This window comes from Protobothrops mucrosquamatus, unplaced genomic scaffold (assembly GCF_001527695.2).
Source record: "Protobothrops mucrosquamatus isolate PMUCROS unplaced genomic scaffold, P.Mucros_1.0 scaffold_50, whole genome shotgun sequence".
Taxonomy (NCBI): domain Eukaryota; kingdom Metazoa; phylum Chordata; class Lepidosauria; order Squamata; family Viperidae; genus Protobothrops; species Protobothrops mucrosquamatus.
The window spans coordinates 517825-534581 of NW_015386126.1; the positions used below are offsets into that span (position 1 = coordinate 517825).

Consider the following 16757-nt stretch of genomic DNA (forward strand, 5'->3'; position numbering starts at 1 on the left):
AAAATATCTATTATTTAAACAGCAAATTAAAAAAAAACAAATTATAGTAAAATCACAGCTGTTGAAGAAGATATACTTCAAAAGGACAGAATGTAGGGCTATTATAAGAGAATTGTAGGAATATATTTGTAAAAAAGGACTTTATAAATAGATGATTTGATTAATGATGGCATAGTTCTTACATATTTTGCTTCAGCCAAAAGCTAATTCTTGCACAACTTTTAACAAAAGAATTATGTTCTAATTATTAGAATTTTCTAATGCCCTGTTTCATTTTATTTCACATGGCTTGCAACTATGAATAGTTTTAAAATCAAGAATAATAATCCTACTAACACTTGCCTTGAAAATAAAGCAAACATATGCAATAGCCTTTATTGGAGGAAACAACTTTTTATGTAATGGATTTCATCTGAAATGAAATTAATATTTTTCTGCTTCCTGTGCCTTGCCACAGCATCATTAGCCAATAGGCATGTTTCAGCAAATACTAAGCATTCACAAAGCCTGAAAATTCCACCTTCCTCCTTCCAATAGTTTACCCAGTTAAACTTGCAATGTACAGATTGTGAAGGACCAAATTCTTATACTTGTACAAACAGGAACAATTTTATATTACTTTTGTAATTAATATACAAACTTAAATAATATAATAAAGATCCCTTCCCATCATAAGTACTAAACACATCTTAGATTTCTCTAATAAACCTCATCACATTTCCAAATATATCTTCAGGGAGTCCACACATATTATGTGTCTCCTAATTGGTGGGACCTGGGCAAATGGTATGTTAGTTTGCAAGGTTGTCTCAAATAGAGATTCTCTAACTTGCAGAGAAGAGTGTGAGCATTCATGGTGTAAAACTGGGATTTGATTGAGCATCTAGCATATTAGCCCAATTGTGCTTAAATTGTTAACTATTGTGTCCTCACAGTTAGTAGGGAATGCTGCACATATCGTGGTAGAATTGAAGATTGAGACTTGGAATGAAAGAGGTGTATATGGTAAAAAGTATACATTAATAAATGAATTGAAAGAAAATTATATATGTTGTATGTTTGTGAAATTTGAGAAAAGGGGAAGAAGATATGGTTGATATATATCTTATGAAGTAGAAAAATAAAATTATAAATTTACAAAGGAAAAGGTTGAACTGTATGCCAGAAATTATGAATTGATGTTCCAGAAAATGCAATATTCTGAATTAATGTGACTTGCAGAGAAAAGTTATATTGCTATGTGGCATGAATTGATGTGTGGGAATGAAATGAAAGTGCAGGAGTAACTGGGTGATTCAGAGAGCCAAGAATGAATCAGAATGGTAACTATTTGGCATGTACGGTATTTGTTTAGAAAAATATCTGCTTGTTTCAAGAAGTGATTTAAGCATATGCCTGTTCATGCATACATATGAGAAAATAATGAGTCAAAAAGCACAGTTTAGTTGATTGTTTATGGTAAAGATGAGATAATTAGTGTAAGATGTAAAGGTGATGAGCTGTTCTACCTAGAGAGATAGGACCTTATTTGGTGTTGATCGTCAGGAAATAAATGGACACGAAAGAAAAAGAAACAAGTGAAAGAAACAAGAGTTAAAGTAGACTGCATAAAGAGAGGTACTAGCTCTATATGACCAGTATTACCTCTATAGGTAATTCCCAAACAGAATGAATGCAACAAAGTGAAAATAATTATGTTAGAGAATGCCCAAAAAAGTATGTGGAGTTACACTGATGAAAAATATGAAAAAAGTGAAAAAATATGAAGGAAACGGACAATAAGGAAAAAACATCACATAAAACAGACATGTCAAACACAAGGCCCGGGGGCCGGATATAGCCCGCGAAGTGCTTTCATGTGGCCCGCGAAGCCATCCTGGAAACAATGAGCGAATGGCTCCTGCTGCCTTGGCCCTGGCCCAGGCTGGCCAGGAGTCAATGTACAATTTTGCGGTCGCCATCTATGCTGAAACGCATTCAGTCTTAGCTCCACAAGGCCGTCTGGAAACAGCAAGGAACCAGCCCCTGCCGCGTCGGCCCCGCCCCCTGGGTGCATGCTAGGGAGGTGTCACCCTTTGTGAGGAATGAAGACATGGATCATGCCTTGGCGCTTGCCCCGGTCCCACCCCCTTCTGCCAGAGACTCTCAGATCTGTCCCACTCCTGCCCAGGCCCCCACAGGCACCCTTGATGCGAACGATGTAGAGCTGGCCATGCCCACCCAGTAGGCCATACCTACTCCGTCCACGTCCACCAAGTAGGCCGCACCCACCCTGGCCATACCCACCCAGCCCCCCAAGGGCAACCACAATGCTGATGCGGCCCCCAATGAAATTGAGTTTGACACCCCTGACATAGGAGAATGATACCAAAAAATGATGTTGTACAGTGCATATATAGAGAAAAATAAAGTTGAAAACTATCTAGTCAAAGAGAGCTTGGTTGGTTAAAAGAAGCAGAGAAATGGAGAGAAATTATGATCAAAATATTTACTGTTTATGTAGAATACTTATTGAAGTATCAAAAATTACTGTACATGAGACTCTGTTTCTGTCCGTTTTGTTATATGGAAGCAAAAGTAGGGTACATCAGAAAATGAATTCAAGGGAAAATTTCTGTGATATAACAAGAAGAAATGGAGTCTAGATAATTGAACGATGGATGAAATAATGAAGTACAAAAGTAAATGAACAGTACAAAATAAGTTATTTTGCCTTTAGAGTTGATTTGATAGTGAGGACAGCATATAAATTTAATAAATATTATTACTACTTATTTTTTTCTGTAATTACATATGCAAATGTGGTTGAGTGGAGTGTCAACAGGAAATGACTAAGTATGTTTAGTACATACTTAGTATGAAGGATTTGTGTACATTTACAAATGTACATTTATACTTTTGTGCACTTCAAAACAGTATACAGATCTGTAAATATAATAAAGTATAATTAACTCATAAAATTATGAGGAATAGAGTAACTGATTAACAATGAAAAACCACAAAATTAAAAACTACCTTTCTCTTACTTGGTGCATTCCAGATGTTTGGATAGAAAAGAATGTAACCATTACATTATTCTTTATGGATTTGACTTGCATAACCACTCAAGATCAGTTTTAACTAGCTTTGATTCATTCTAGCAGCCACCAATTGTACAAAAAAGAAATACATAAATTAAGACAAGTTAAAATTCATGAATGCAAATCACTTGGTGGGGAATGTAGTTTAATTAAGTGTACATTTTCCTCTTTGGCAAGCTAAACAGGAAATCAGCATTAAGGACACATTTACGGTGGATTTAGACTTCTGTTGTTCCTGTGATCTAGAACCACCAGTTTAAAAAATAGGCAAAAAGAGGTTCAAAAGGGGTTAAAAAAAATGGAAACTACAGTTTGCTGGTTGACATGCTGCAAAGTTTCTTCTTTTATGCATGTCCTTTGCAGTTCTACCTATATCAGTGATGGCGAACCTTTTAGAGACCGAGTGCCCAAACTGCAACTCAAAATCCACTTATGCATCGTTGGGTGCTGGGTGGGTGTGGCCATTGGCTGGGTGTGGCCCATTGGGTGGGTGTGGCTGCGATGGTAACAGCAGACTGGGTGGGACTAAAAAGTTCAATCAATCAATTCCAACTTTGCAAGATCTTTTTTTTTTCCTGCAAGAAGTTGAAATTGACTGATTGATTGAATCTTTTTTTTTTTTGCACACAGCGGCAGAGGCCTAAAGCGAAAAGGTTTTATAAAACCCAGCTGAAGGCCTAGGACTGGGGCAACGGCGTGTGTGCCCACAGAGAGGGCTCTGAGTGCTGCCTCTGGCACTCGTGCCAAAGGTTCGCCACCACTGACCTATATAATTGTTAAATCCAGAATCTGTGATTGCAAGAAAGGAAAGAATAAAGTAGTTAAATAACAGTAAGTTTAAAAATTGCAATTTTGTGATAAGGTCCTCTCAGTTTTATCACTGAGTCTCTCAGACAGAACAGGCAAACTAGTGATCCAAGGCCCCTGAATTTGTACCTTTTATTGCATCTATAACTGAGAGGAAAACTATGTGCAGAGCTACTTCTACACGAGCAAGGAAAGAATAAGATAAGTACTTGCAACATACAATGTGTTTTGAGTAGTGGTATGTATGAGAATATTAGATTATGCGCAGAGGTGAGAACAGAAGATATAATAGCTTTGTTTGATAGTTACCCTGCCACACAGTTCAATTGGGATAGATCTTTCTGGGTCACTAGGATCTAAAACAGTCTCTTTGTTTTTCCTAAGCGATGGGCAATCCCTACATAGGCCCATGTTTCAGTTATAGGGTTTCTTTTTGATACACATAAGCCTAACTTTTGATCCCACCTTTACATTAGCCAAATCACGGTATTTATCTAAAACAATACTACAAATTTAATAGTATTCAAACTAATTCCTATACTTCGAATACTATCTAAAAATAGTGGTGATACATAATTATTTTATATTTTTTAAATGTTTTATTTATATAGCCTTTATTGAGCATGAAGTTGTCCTATATACATACATTCTTGAAAACTAAGCATTCTGATTAAGTCAACTGCTGAATCAGATTCAGAATTATATATATAAAATGTACAACAACCAACACTGATTAACTCTTGTAAGTTATGTGTACTTTTTATATGAATTAAAATATGGATATTTTTCATTTAGACTTTTGATTCATAAAACAATTCCTTGTTTTTAATAAGATTTTGGAAAAGTTAACCACAGTAGTTAATGGTAAGGGAACATGAGCTGACGAGTTGGAAAAAAGTGCTGCCTGATAAATATAAACATGTTCTTCAAGCTGTCTTTCAGTACATGAATAAAAGTTGGGTCTCATCCAAAATGGCAAACTGTTTTTTAAACTTCCGTTGTGTTGGATACATGCCTGCTATTTTTGGAATGCAGCTTTAATCAAAGGGTGAGGTCATTGTTCAGGATTTGTTCTGTCTTACAACTAGAACACAGTTCTCACATATACAAACATATTACAAAGTTCTTCCTCTTTTAGTGAAAAAGAAGATGTATTTATGTATTTGGTAAAGTACTGACTAGATCCATTCTTGGAAATAACATAACCACTGATTAAGGTCAAGGTCAGCAGGGACAGCAGAAATAAATGATGTTAACAAGAGGAAACAGGAAGGATTAAGGTTTTGCCTTCAATCTGTCTTTTATTATTGTGTTGTTGTTTTTTGTAAAACATTGCTTCATTTAAATGTTGAACTGCATAATGGTTTCGGCGCATGTGTACTTTAAATAATTCAGATTTTATTTTGAACAATTTTAACCATTTTCGTTTTTCAACTGCTTTATTGCCCACATAGAGAATAGTAGGGCTGAACTTTAACTACATAGAAAGAAGCAGATTTTTCCACCTTTCCTAAATACTGCATGGAGTATAAAACTAAGCTGATTGAGAAATCTCCCAAACCAAGTGGAGTAAAGCTCTACTGAACCATGTGCTGTGGCCTGATTTTAGAGAAACCTTTTTTTTCTCATCCTAGACCTAGAATAATCTTCCAATGTAGCAGAGTGCCCCAGATCTTAAGAAAGAAGTAGCTACAGGTAGGCCAGAGGAGTGGAGAAGAAAGATCTAGTTGGATAGGCTAAGTTTGGATCCAGCCTGAAAAAATAAGGGAAGGCATGCTGTATCTTGCTCAAACAATTACTGAATGGTGCTGTTTCTTTATCTTTTTTAATTGGTTGATTGCAAATTTATTTTTTTTAAACCCAGACATATTGTATAATAGCAAATAAGATATGAAAATAAGACATTATGTGAAATGTTCCCTCTTACATACCAGATTTCATCAATAACTTCTTTTCGGATTGGAAATGTTTAAAGCTGTATTTGCTTTGAACAGTGCATGAAATAAGTATTTTCTTCAATTAAATAGATAACAACAACTGTTTTAAATTGGTAACTTTGGCAAATTTAATTCTTTATTTTAAGTAGTTACTTTTATCACAAAAATATTATGCAATCCTGATCACCACCAGGACTCTAGTACTTGCAGATTTTCATATAATAACTTAATATGAAAATGATTAGGGTTGCCAGGTCTGCTTCCAAAAAATAGCGGACAAGCGGGGGGGGGGAGGGGTTAAGTAGCAAAAAAAGTAGACTGTACAGCTTTAGATTACGTACCATTTCATCATAAAGCTTTTGAATAAAAAAATGTCCAGCTTTAGATTACGTACCATTTCATCATAAAGCTTTTGAATAAAAAAAATGTCCACTATTTTGTGAAAAAAAATAGTGAACATAATGTGAAAAAAGTGGACTGTCCACTCAAATAGTGGACACCTGGCAACCCTAAAAATGATGCATTATTTTATTTGAGAGTTATACAACCCTTTTCTTCATTTTCCAAAGCTGTTTCCTAAAGAATAATTTGGTGGGTTAGTCTAAATAATTTGGTGGATTGGACAAGTCTAAGGGAAACAGTGAAGTGATATCTTTTTTGGATGCCTTTTGTCTCCCAATCAACACGCTTATAGAAGAAGATAGATAACCGTGTTCAGAAATCTAAATCCCTTTCTTATGAAATGCTTGAAAATAGTCTCAAGGATGTTTACTTGATGGTGGTAGACTTGATGATGGTAGACTTTTTGTAAATAATTACTAGTTTAAGCCACAAACTAGTTATTGTTTACAAATGTACTTTCAGTGTACCAACTAGCATCCACTTAGTCTGTCCTTTGTATTTCATCCCTTCCAATAAATGCTTCATGTTGTAAGATAAAGTTAGAGATTTTGTTACATTTCTGATGTAATTCTAATGTATGACAATTTTAGTTACCTTGGAAAGGGCAACAAGTGATGGGAAAAGCTGGGACATGAGAGATGCAGTTCAATAGCATCTGGAGTATCATAGGTTGACTATCACTACTATATATGCTTACGCATTCATTTGTTTATGCTTGATGAAATCAAATTAAGAGAAATATCTTATTTCTCATATTTTTCATTTACTATATTCAATTCAATCTTTATTACGGTCACGGACCAGCATGGGATTTACTACTTATGTATTGTTAAATATCTGTGAAATGTAATAAGAAATCCATACATTATTTTGCATTTTGTGTCCTTTGTACAGGAATGCATGCTTTGCGGAGAATATTTCATAAGAAAGAGAATCTCCTGGATGATGATGTGTCTGTATCTGTAATTATTAATCGCAGTGATTTTCTGCAGGCAATGAATGATGTCAGGCCCAGCGCCATGAGAGAGGTGACAATTGATGTACCCAAAGTAAGATTTCTCTATTAAATATTTTAAGATGACTATTTGGAAGTTGGAGAATAAGAAAAGACTCATGCTTAAAGGCAGTCATCTGATCACAGAAATAGCTTAAGTGATCTTCAAGTCTTTCCTTCTGCATATCTTGGGAATATATTGGAACTGTAACTCCTTTAATTCCTAGTTATGTTGTCTGGATATTCTAGAGCTCAAGTTCCAACATAGCTGAAGGTCAAGAAGGGTTGTCTAGGAAATCATGATGAAAAATAGTGAGAGGTCCACATGTATAGTCAGTATTAACCTTGCATATTTTCCAACATCATACATTTCTCACAAGGATGAAAATATAGCACATTGTTGTACTTTGATATCATTCTCTGTTTTTGTGGAATGTGCAGGGATACACTATTTTAAGACAGGCATATGGATAGAATAGAAATACATCCAAACATGGAGACAAAAACTACTCTTTCGGCAAAGTCTTTCAATCCATGATGAATGAATTTCATGAACATAGCTTAGCTAAAGAAAAATATTTATTGTAGATAATAAGGTAGCCATGCAAATGATTGACCATTGCCAATAAGAGAGTGCAAATGACTGTTATACTTGTGATAGTTTATATTTATGTTTTTTTTCTTGTGCTTTTCCCATGAATTAATAGCTTTTTTATTACAGCATTTTGTGAACCTGAACTGAGCAGTTGTATTTATATAACTGTCTTCTTTAGCCTAAAAATGGTCTACACATTTATAGGACAATAAACTTGATAAAGATCTTCTGAAGAGATACTACATCAATATTATCAGAAATAAAGATTGATTACTGTATCCTATTTGGCACTGATTGTGGTGTGTGTGTGTGTGTTCAGTAAAAAGTGATCCGAAGAAAGTGTTAAAATAGATCTAATTAAGTACTAAACTCCTAGTAGCTGCTTGATAATGCAATATTTATGCTCCTGAACATGGGAGCTATCAAAAATCAATGAATGAATTAATTAAAGTGACTCGCTTTATAGGTATCCTGGTCAGACATAGGAGGGCTGGAAGATGTTAAACTGAAATTAAAGCAGGCTGTTGAATGGCCACTGAAGCATCCTGAATCTTTCATTCGAATGGGCATTCAGCCACCAAAAGGAGTACTGCTATATGGACCACCAGGATGTTCTAAAACCATGATTGCAAAGGCCTTGGCTCATGAAAGTGGTCTAAACTTCTTGGCAGTAAAGGTTAGTAATCACTGTGTTCTTAAGCATGATGTTATCAAATACCATAAAAACTCTCCTGTAGTATTCTTCAACTGTCAGCCTTTCAGATATGTTGGATGTACTGGATTGGCATTGCAATAATTACCTTAATTTCCTGTTTTATATATAGTATTTGTTTGTAATGTTTTATATTTTTGTTCTCACGCTTTATGAACCTAGTCTGTGCTGAAAGTCTAGGGAAGAATAGTACATTTGGAAGAAGAAAAGAAAGTTACGCTACTTGCTTAGTTAAATTTCTGGTTTATTCATACTGTAGTTATAATATAGAATAGTGCAATAGTTGAAACCATATCAAGGTAGTGCCACAGTAATTTGGTGGCAAAATAATTGAATTTTCATGGCATGATTTGTTTTACAAAATAAAAAGTTGGAATGATGGAAAGACTGGAAGTCAAGTGTTCCAATTTTTACTCCTAAATTCTCCATGTTCCATAAAAATGGCCTGAGATAACATCTTTCAGTGCCTACTTTGTTTTTTTTTATTAAATAATTTGGACTTCAAAGCCAATTAATCGAATTGATGTCAGCTTTGTTTCTTCTAGTTACATCATCAAATCACCAGATGGTTTCCTGTACCTTAATATGTTGTTGCTATTTTTATTTTCTTCCTAGCATTTTCATGCAAATACAGGTTCCACTTTTTTCAGATAAACTAAATATTGGTTGCAATAGGAATTGATTGAGCAGCTTGTCACCAAAGCCTGACATTGTGGCCTGAGAAAGTGACTGGACTGGCCCAAAGTCACCCAGCTGGATTTCATGCCTAAGACTAGAACTCACAGTCTCCTGGTTTCTAGCCTGGTGCCTTAACTGGTTCTCATTTATATTTTTAAAATATTGTAGAGGGGAAAAAGCTTTCCAAGAAGGTCTTCAAAATTAGAATCAAAACATAATCTAAAATCAAAAGCTGAATTGCCAATTTTTTTTAAAAAGGTGTCAGAATGTTTAATGCTTTTATACATGTTTATTATAAGAAAAAAGTAGCTTAGTTCAGAGTATAATCTTAAAAAAAATGAGGTTAAATGAGATAGGATTGTTTTTTCTCCTAAATGACACAGTATATTTTGTGCTAACTCTAGCCACTAGTTTTTGTAAATAAAAACAATTTTGGTTATTTATTAATTTATTTCAATACTTTGTATGCCACTTATATACTAGACATTGGACTCTAGAGCAGGGGTCCCCAACCCGTGGACCACAGACCAGCACCGGTTCATGGCCTGTTAGGAACTTGTCCGTACAAGCAAGTGAAGCTTCATCTGCACATGTGCAGGATCTAGGTAGCTTGCAAAGCCACGTTCTCCCTGGTCTGTGGAAATTTTTTTTCTGCAGAACTTGTCCCTGGTGGCCAAAAGGTTTGGACCACTGCTCTAGGGGGTAAAGGATGCATATATACACACAAAAAAAGAACTTGAAGTTTTTCTACTGTGATTCTCTTCTTCCACTAAAGAATGCCAGTTGTATAGGTACCTTGAAATTTTGCTGAATGAGAAAGAGTTTGGCGTTTTATGTGCAGTGAGCAGTAGAAGAAAATAGTTACATTAGTATTTTTTTGACATTTTCTACAAGAATGCTTCTCCCAAAGTGGCTTGGTTGTACAGGTAGTGCTCGATTACAAATGTAATGGAGCCTGCCCATTCCATTTGTAACTCAAAAATTCGTGGCAGTGAATCTCATATCTCAAATGAGATCACTTCCTGTTCGATAAGATGCACACAGCTCGTTAAGTGCACATGAGGTATCGCAGGGTGGGAAAGGCCATGGGGGGCATAGTGATGGAACAGACCCCCAAGGCTTCCCCAACCCACTAAGATACCTCATGCTTCCCCCTGCATTCTTGTTGCACCGGACTCACTTACCTTTAAAAGATCTGTCTCCTCTCTACTGCAGTTCCTGCTTTTTAGGGACAGGAGAGTCAATGGAAGCTCCTGGGTACTGTAATATCATACAAGTTCAGGCACCAATCCTCTTTGCAGAGAATAGATGCCTGAACTCTCGTGCTGTTTGCCTGCCTCCTGCTCCCCCCCAACTCGGGGCTGTGGGAGGCTTCTGCATGCCTCCGGTGGTTGGATCCAGGCCTCCGCGGCCTGGATCTGACCTCCAGAGGCATGCAGAAGCTCCTCTAACCTCCATTCCAGGCGGCAATGGCTTTGAGCAGGCCTCCGAGGCCTGGATCCGACCTTCGGAGGTAGGCAGAAGCTTCCCATGGCCTCTGTTCTGGGCAACTTGGAGGAGGCCTTCGAAGCTCTGGGGACAATGGGGTCACTTCCTCCCCAGCAGGGCGGGTGTGAGGGGCCTCGCCTTCTCCCTCAGTTGAAGGTTTTGGGCATGCCCTCAGGCAGAAAGGAGTTGGAGGCAGGAGCAGGAAACAGGCACTGCAAACACCTTTTGCAAAGAGAATGAAAGTTTCTAAGGTCTGTGATTTGGCACAACTTCAAACACTTGCGCAAGATCGCGGACTCCAGAAACTTCCATTGTCGCAGCGAAAAGCATTTGCAAGCCGTCTCTCCTTTCCCTCAAAAGGGAAAGAAACCATGGCAGAGAGGATTTTTGCAAGGTAAGTGAGTTGGGTGCGGCAGAAGGGAGTGGGAAGCAGTTGTGGGGAGGGGGTGGATGTTGCAGAGCCTCTGCAGTCATTCGTAAGGATGAACAAATGCTGTGCTGCTGCAAGATTCGTGATTTGGGGACTTGCTCGTAAGCATTAGAGGGCGCATGTTGCGTAATTTCAAATGGATGCTAAGTGAACCCTCGTAACTTGGGGATTACCTGTATCATGTATATTTTAAAAAACCTTTTGCAATATGTTGCTTCATTTGTCAGTTTTGTGGTTCTCAGAAGAGACATGTAAAATAATTAGTATTTCTAGAGGACTGTCAAGTGATTTTGAACTTTGTAGGTTTTAAGACAACTTTTAAAACTTAATTTATCACAAAGCACAAATTTATGCAGATGAGACAGAGAGACAGCAACTTGAAATGTATTTTTATTTTTCAAGCATGTACAATTATGGTAAAGGCTTTGGTAGAAAATGTTCATCCTGTCTTTCTTTTCCTCTTAAATATGAGCCATTTCAGTTAGCTTTTCTTTTTCCAATTAGCAGTACTTTCAAAATATATTCTGTTGGCAGATATTGATTTCACTTTGGCTTTGCTGACTTCCTGTATCCTTCTTAAAATATTTTGTGGTTTACTGCACTTGACATGGGCTTACGTTCTGGTTGTCATCTGGATCAATTACAACAAAATGCTTTCCAGTTTAAATTTGCCATTTCTTTGTCTTTATTTCTTGGCTGCAGCAGTTAAAATAGATTAATGGTTTTGGGAAGACCTGCGTCTTGACTTTATGAGTAATTATCATTACATTTCTGGAAGAAGATTGGTTAATGTTCTGAAAGGGTCTTTGGACTGTTCCTCATGAATTGCTCTTTATTAAATAAGAAACATGAAATTCACGAGATAAAATCTTTTTAGAAAACATCTCAAAATTAACTTTATATAGTTCTACAGAACTTTTAGGTCAATAAATATAACTCTTTGCTCAGTACAGAAACCCAAATTAAAGTACAGATTAACAGTAGTAATTGGGATCAAAATTTCTTTTGCTAAGCAATACAGTCATAAAGCACAAAATCATGTGACTACATCACTTAGTGATAACAATTCTGACAATCCCTGTTGCTGTTGTTAAGCAAGAATTGTGTTATTAAAAGAGGATTTCCTTGTGACTGCCTGCCAGCTTCCATAAGCAAAGTCAACGGGCAGAACTTTTGAATTGTAGATAATTTGCAAGCAGGCCAGCCAGCAGGTGTGTATAATATGGTCTGGCATGAATGCAGCAATTAAGGGATGGTGTATAAGCAACTACTATAGTATGAACGTTGACGGGCCAGAGATGGCTACTGCTAGGTGTGGGAAGGTGTGCAAGTTGCCCTGTGCTCCGCAATCCCTCACTTTTGCTGTATTCTTTTGTTTCTGATGAGGCAAGCCCTTCTGCTGGCTGTATTCTTTCTTCCTGAGGCAATGCATGGACTTCCTGAGGCCTCAAAAAAGACCTTGTGTGACTTTAGGAAAGCTATATGCAGCCTCAGAAAAAAAGTATTGTAACGCCAGCAGCTGCCTTGTGAAGGGCTCAGCTGGATGCACCTCATCAGCAGTGGGAGGAAGGAGATGGCAAAGGTCAGTTAGGAATGGCAGGAAGTGGCAGAGTACTGGACACCCAAAAGGGCAGATAAGGTGGGAGATAGACTGGTGTGGGGAAGTTGAAGTGCACTCTGCAGTCATAAATGTGGGTAGGTTGCCAAGTGCCTGAATTTTGATCATGTGACCTCAGGGTGCTACAATGGCTGTAATTTCAAGGACCAGGCATAAATACCATTTGTTCAGCACATTGTAACTTCAAACAGTTGGTAAACAAATGATCCTTAAGTGAGGACTATCTATATACATAATTGTGGATCCCTTGTCAATCTTTTAGGTATCTGAATACTGCTATTATATTGCCCCTGAATAAATTTTCTTAAGGTTACATATACTTAGTGCCCTATAACTTTCCTTGCAAAACTTCTTTCCATTTTCTCTGGATCTTTCTTAAACTATAGTGTATAGAGCCATATGTACTATATTTCTTGAAGTAAGTATGACCAAAGCAGGTAATGAAAGTAATAATATAAATGTTAATATAACTATCATTTCTCATGATTTGGAAGCTGTATTTCTATTGATGTGCCCTAAAATACAATTTCTCTTTTTGGGAGCCATATGTTATTGCTGATTCATTTTCAGTTTGTGGTCAACATAATTCCAAGATTCTTTTCATATGTACTATTAACAAGCCAGGTATTTTTCATTCTATACCTGTGTATTTTTCTTTATTCTAAGTGTAAAATCAGGATGTTATGTATTATTCTGGTTTGAGCCTCCCTCTATCAAAATCCTTTTACATTTTGATTTCCTTTTAGAAAGTTACTTAGATTAGTCTGACCAATTCATACTTTTCATTTTGTAATTGGCATTGTTTTCAGTATGCATATTATTTAATTAATTGCCATTTGTTCTAGAATCTTCTAAGTATTGATGTTTGCAAATATACTATCAAGGCTACAAAAGTATAGTAATGTAGGGTATCACTTTAACTACTAGTAGATCATATAAAAAAGAGATATGTATAATACTGCTTTCTCTTTTTTTAACAATCACAAAGCCAAAGAGTACTAATTAATGTTTATAATATTAAATCATTATATTACATACTGTGTTGACTGCAAAGGTGAATTTAGGGTGTAAAAAGATAGATAGATAGATAGATAGATAGATAGATAGATAGATAGATAGATAGATAGATAGATAGATAGATAAGATGATAAGATAAGATAAGATATGATAAGATAAGATAAGATAAGATAAGATGATAAGATAACCTTTATTGTCATTTTTATACTGTGGGCATAATGGCACACATCAAAAATGAAATTTAGTTGCCCGCTCTCAAAGTAAAACACATACATGACACACACCTAAACATACTATGAACAACATATGTATAGACCCACATCTCTACATATATGTAGCAAATAAATATTAAATATTGTCCATCTTGAATATATAACGGAAAGAGGAAGCTTGAGAGTTCTCATTAATGCTGTATGGAATGAAACTCTGGCTGAATCTGGATGTTCTGCTTCGGATACCACGAAGATAGAAAAAGGCTTGTAGTAGATGGCAGGTTCTTCAAATATTTCAGTTCAGTGTATTATAGATAATATGTGCCAACTTAAATTGAGTCCAGAAAATTAAGATTTAAGAGTCAGCGGAAATTCAATAAATCCAGACTAATAAGTTGATTGATTGGGGAACAGCATGTGTTTTCAAACATTTTTATAATAAATAAAATACTTTCAAGTATTCTCTTCAAGGTGTTTTTTTTTTTAACATTTAAAAGAAAGTATGATGTAACGGAAACATCCTTGAAAGTTTTTGATTTTTTTTCCATGCAGGGACCTGAATTGATGAACAAATATGTTGGAGAATCTGAACGTGCAGTCAGAGAGGTTAAGTATAATAAATTTAACAGTACAACAATTCATACTTACTTATAAAAGAGGTAAACTAACCATGGGTTGCAAGACAAGAGAGAAGAGTATGCCTACTTTACACACACACACACACACACACACACACACACACACACCATCCTCAAACAAATACAGGACAATATTACTTGTCAAAACCATTGCTGATCCTGGTCTGGAAACTGCTATACTTGACAGCTGAATCACTAAGTGATTCAGGATGTCAGACATTTTATAGATAAAATGTTGATACTTTACAACCAAGTGCTTTTACCAATTGCTAATCTGACAGATTTATCTACTGATATGAGAATGCTACCAATCAGACTTTATTGGATGGGTGAATGGGAAGTCTGTTAAGCCTCTGTAAGAACATAGTATACTTTTCAACAATTAATTTTTTTTTCATCATCCCAGTCCATGTTTTTTCTCTTAGATATTTAGGAAAGCCAGAGCTGTTTCACCGTCCATATTGTTTTTTGATGAACTAGATGCCTTGGCTGTAGAACGGGGGAGGTAAGAGAAATTATTTATAAAAAGCATATTTTATGGTTATATGAGACTTGCACTTCCATGTTCTATAGCTTTCTCTGCTTTTTATTTCTTCATGAAAGCAGTACAATTTATGAATAAGAAAATGGCTTTTTTTATTTGCTCTTGAAAGTAATAAGAAATTGATTGGTGTAGCAGTATCCTTTCCATTAACACATTTGCACTTTTTTTCTTTTAAAAACAGCCATAGGGCACCTCCTAATTTTATTGTAGCAAGGATTTTGGGGGAGAGCCGTATTAAATGTTTTGTCTCATTCTGTTTAGTGGATCAAAATTGCTACATGAAATTGGTTGTTTCATTACAATAAGATAGATATATTCAGTGTACATCTTTTCCTTCTGTTTGCTACGAGAATTATAGGAACTTTAGAGAAAGATGGATCAAGTAAACCTCAGGAAAGGAGAAATCAAGCCAATTTCTATCAGTACAACACTTGTACTAAAGATAAATCTTGCCTTAAATTATGATAATTAGCCATGGTAGAAAAGTTGTACAGTGAGCTTTTTGTTTAACTGGATTATTGTGATTTGAATCTGTACAGTTATTTATTGTGTGCTTGAACAAAGGAAAAATTGTTCCAAAATGAAAGCTAAATTATCAATTTGAAACTTATATTAAGTGAAACACAAGATTTAAAGTTAACCATATAGTAAAAAAATGAAAATGTATATTCATTTATATCTACATTTGAAATGTTCAGTTATGTCTGGATGTTTTTGACCTATTATCTAATGTAGACATAAAATGGAGAAAAATGAGAACTCTTTCTAGCCGGTGCAAAAAGTGGCATATGATTTGTGAAGTCATATTCCATTGACTACATCTATACGTTGAGTGGGTGGGAGACATAGAAAAAAGCAGGGCAGGATATAAATATTTTATTGTTAAATTTGAACCATATGGGTGGTAAATTGTGTAACATGCTTCTCATAACATTCATCTGAAATTGAATGGTGTAGGAAACCAGATGAGGCACTAATTGGAAATGGACTGTTTTTACAGATTGATTTTACACAGTAGTAATTTGCAAATGTATTAAAGATAGTAATGAATTGCAGCATCCATAGATCCACTTTCCTTTTCTATAATCAGATTTAGATGTTCAAGGAGACACCTCTTAACATTGTCACTTTGCTTTACCAGTCACATTAAACAATCCATAGATTTTTCGCCAATGAGAAATTTAAATACCTAATTTAAACTCTTGTTTAATTTACTAATTTGACAACATTTAAAAGTATTTGCAACATAGATTGGTGGACTGGACAAAATTCATTTGCAGGACAGGAAAATGTACCTCATGAAGCCGTTGCTTGCATTTTATTTGTAATTGAAGCATCAGGTATGTAGTGAAAGGAATAATGCTAACATAGAGACTTCCGGTGGCAGGCGACTTCGTCGGTCGCAACTGTTTGCTGCCTCCCGCCTGTTTCGCGTAAAAGCCGTTTTGACAGCCAGTACCAGCTGTCAAACGGCCTGATACCTTTCCCCTGGGCATAAGGGGATAGGTGAGCTGCCCGGGGTAGGAGTTGAGTTCCCGAGTCGTCCTATATGGACGATGTAGGTGAGAACTCCTCCGGAGCCCCGAGGATTCTCCGCGATCCAGG

General features: G+C 36.0%; 1 protein-coding gene across 1 annotated transcript in view; it reads left to right on the top strand.

Annotated features, from left to right (window-relative positions):
* Positions 1 to 16757, top strand: part of SPATA5 (spermatogenesis associated 5) — a 124623-nt gene that overhangs the window by 16154 nt on the left and 91712 nt on the right. Inside the window, exons 10-13 of the mRNA XM_015811473.2 lie at positions 7121 to 7275; positions 8282 to 8491; positions 14523 to 14576; positions 15034 to 15113. Coding sequence (XP_015666959.1) covers positions 7121 to 7275; positions 8282 to 8491; positions 14523 to 14576; positions 15034 to 15113 — 499 coding nt within the window. The remainder of the gene's footprint in view (positions 1 to 7120; positions 7276 to 8281; positions 8492 to 14522; positions 14577 to 15033; positions 15114 to 16757) is intronic.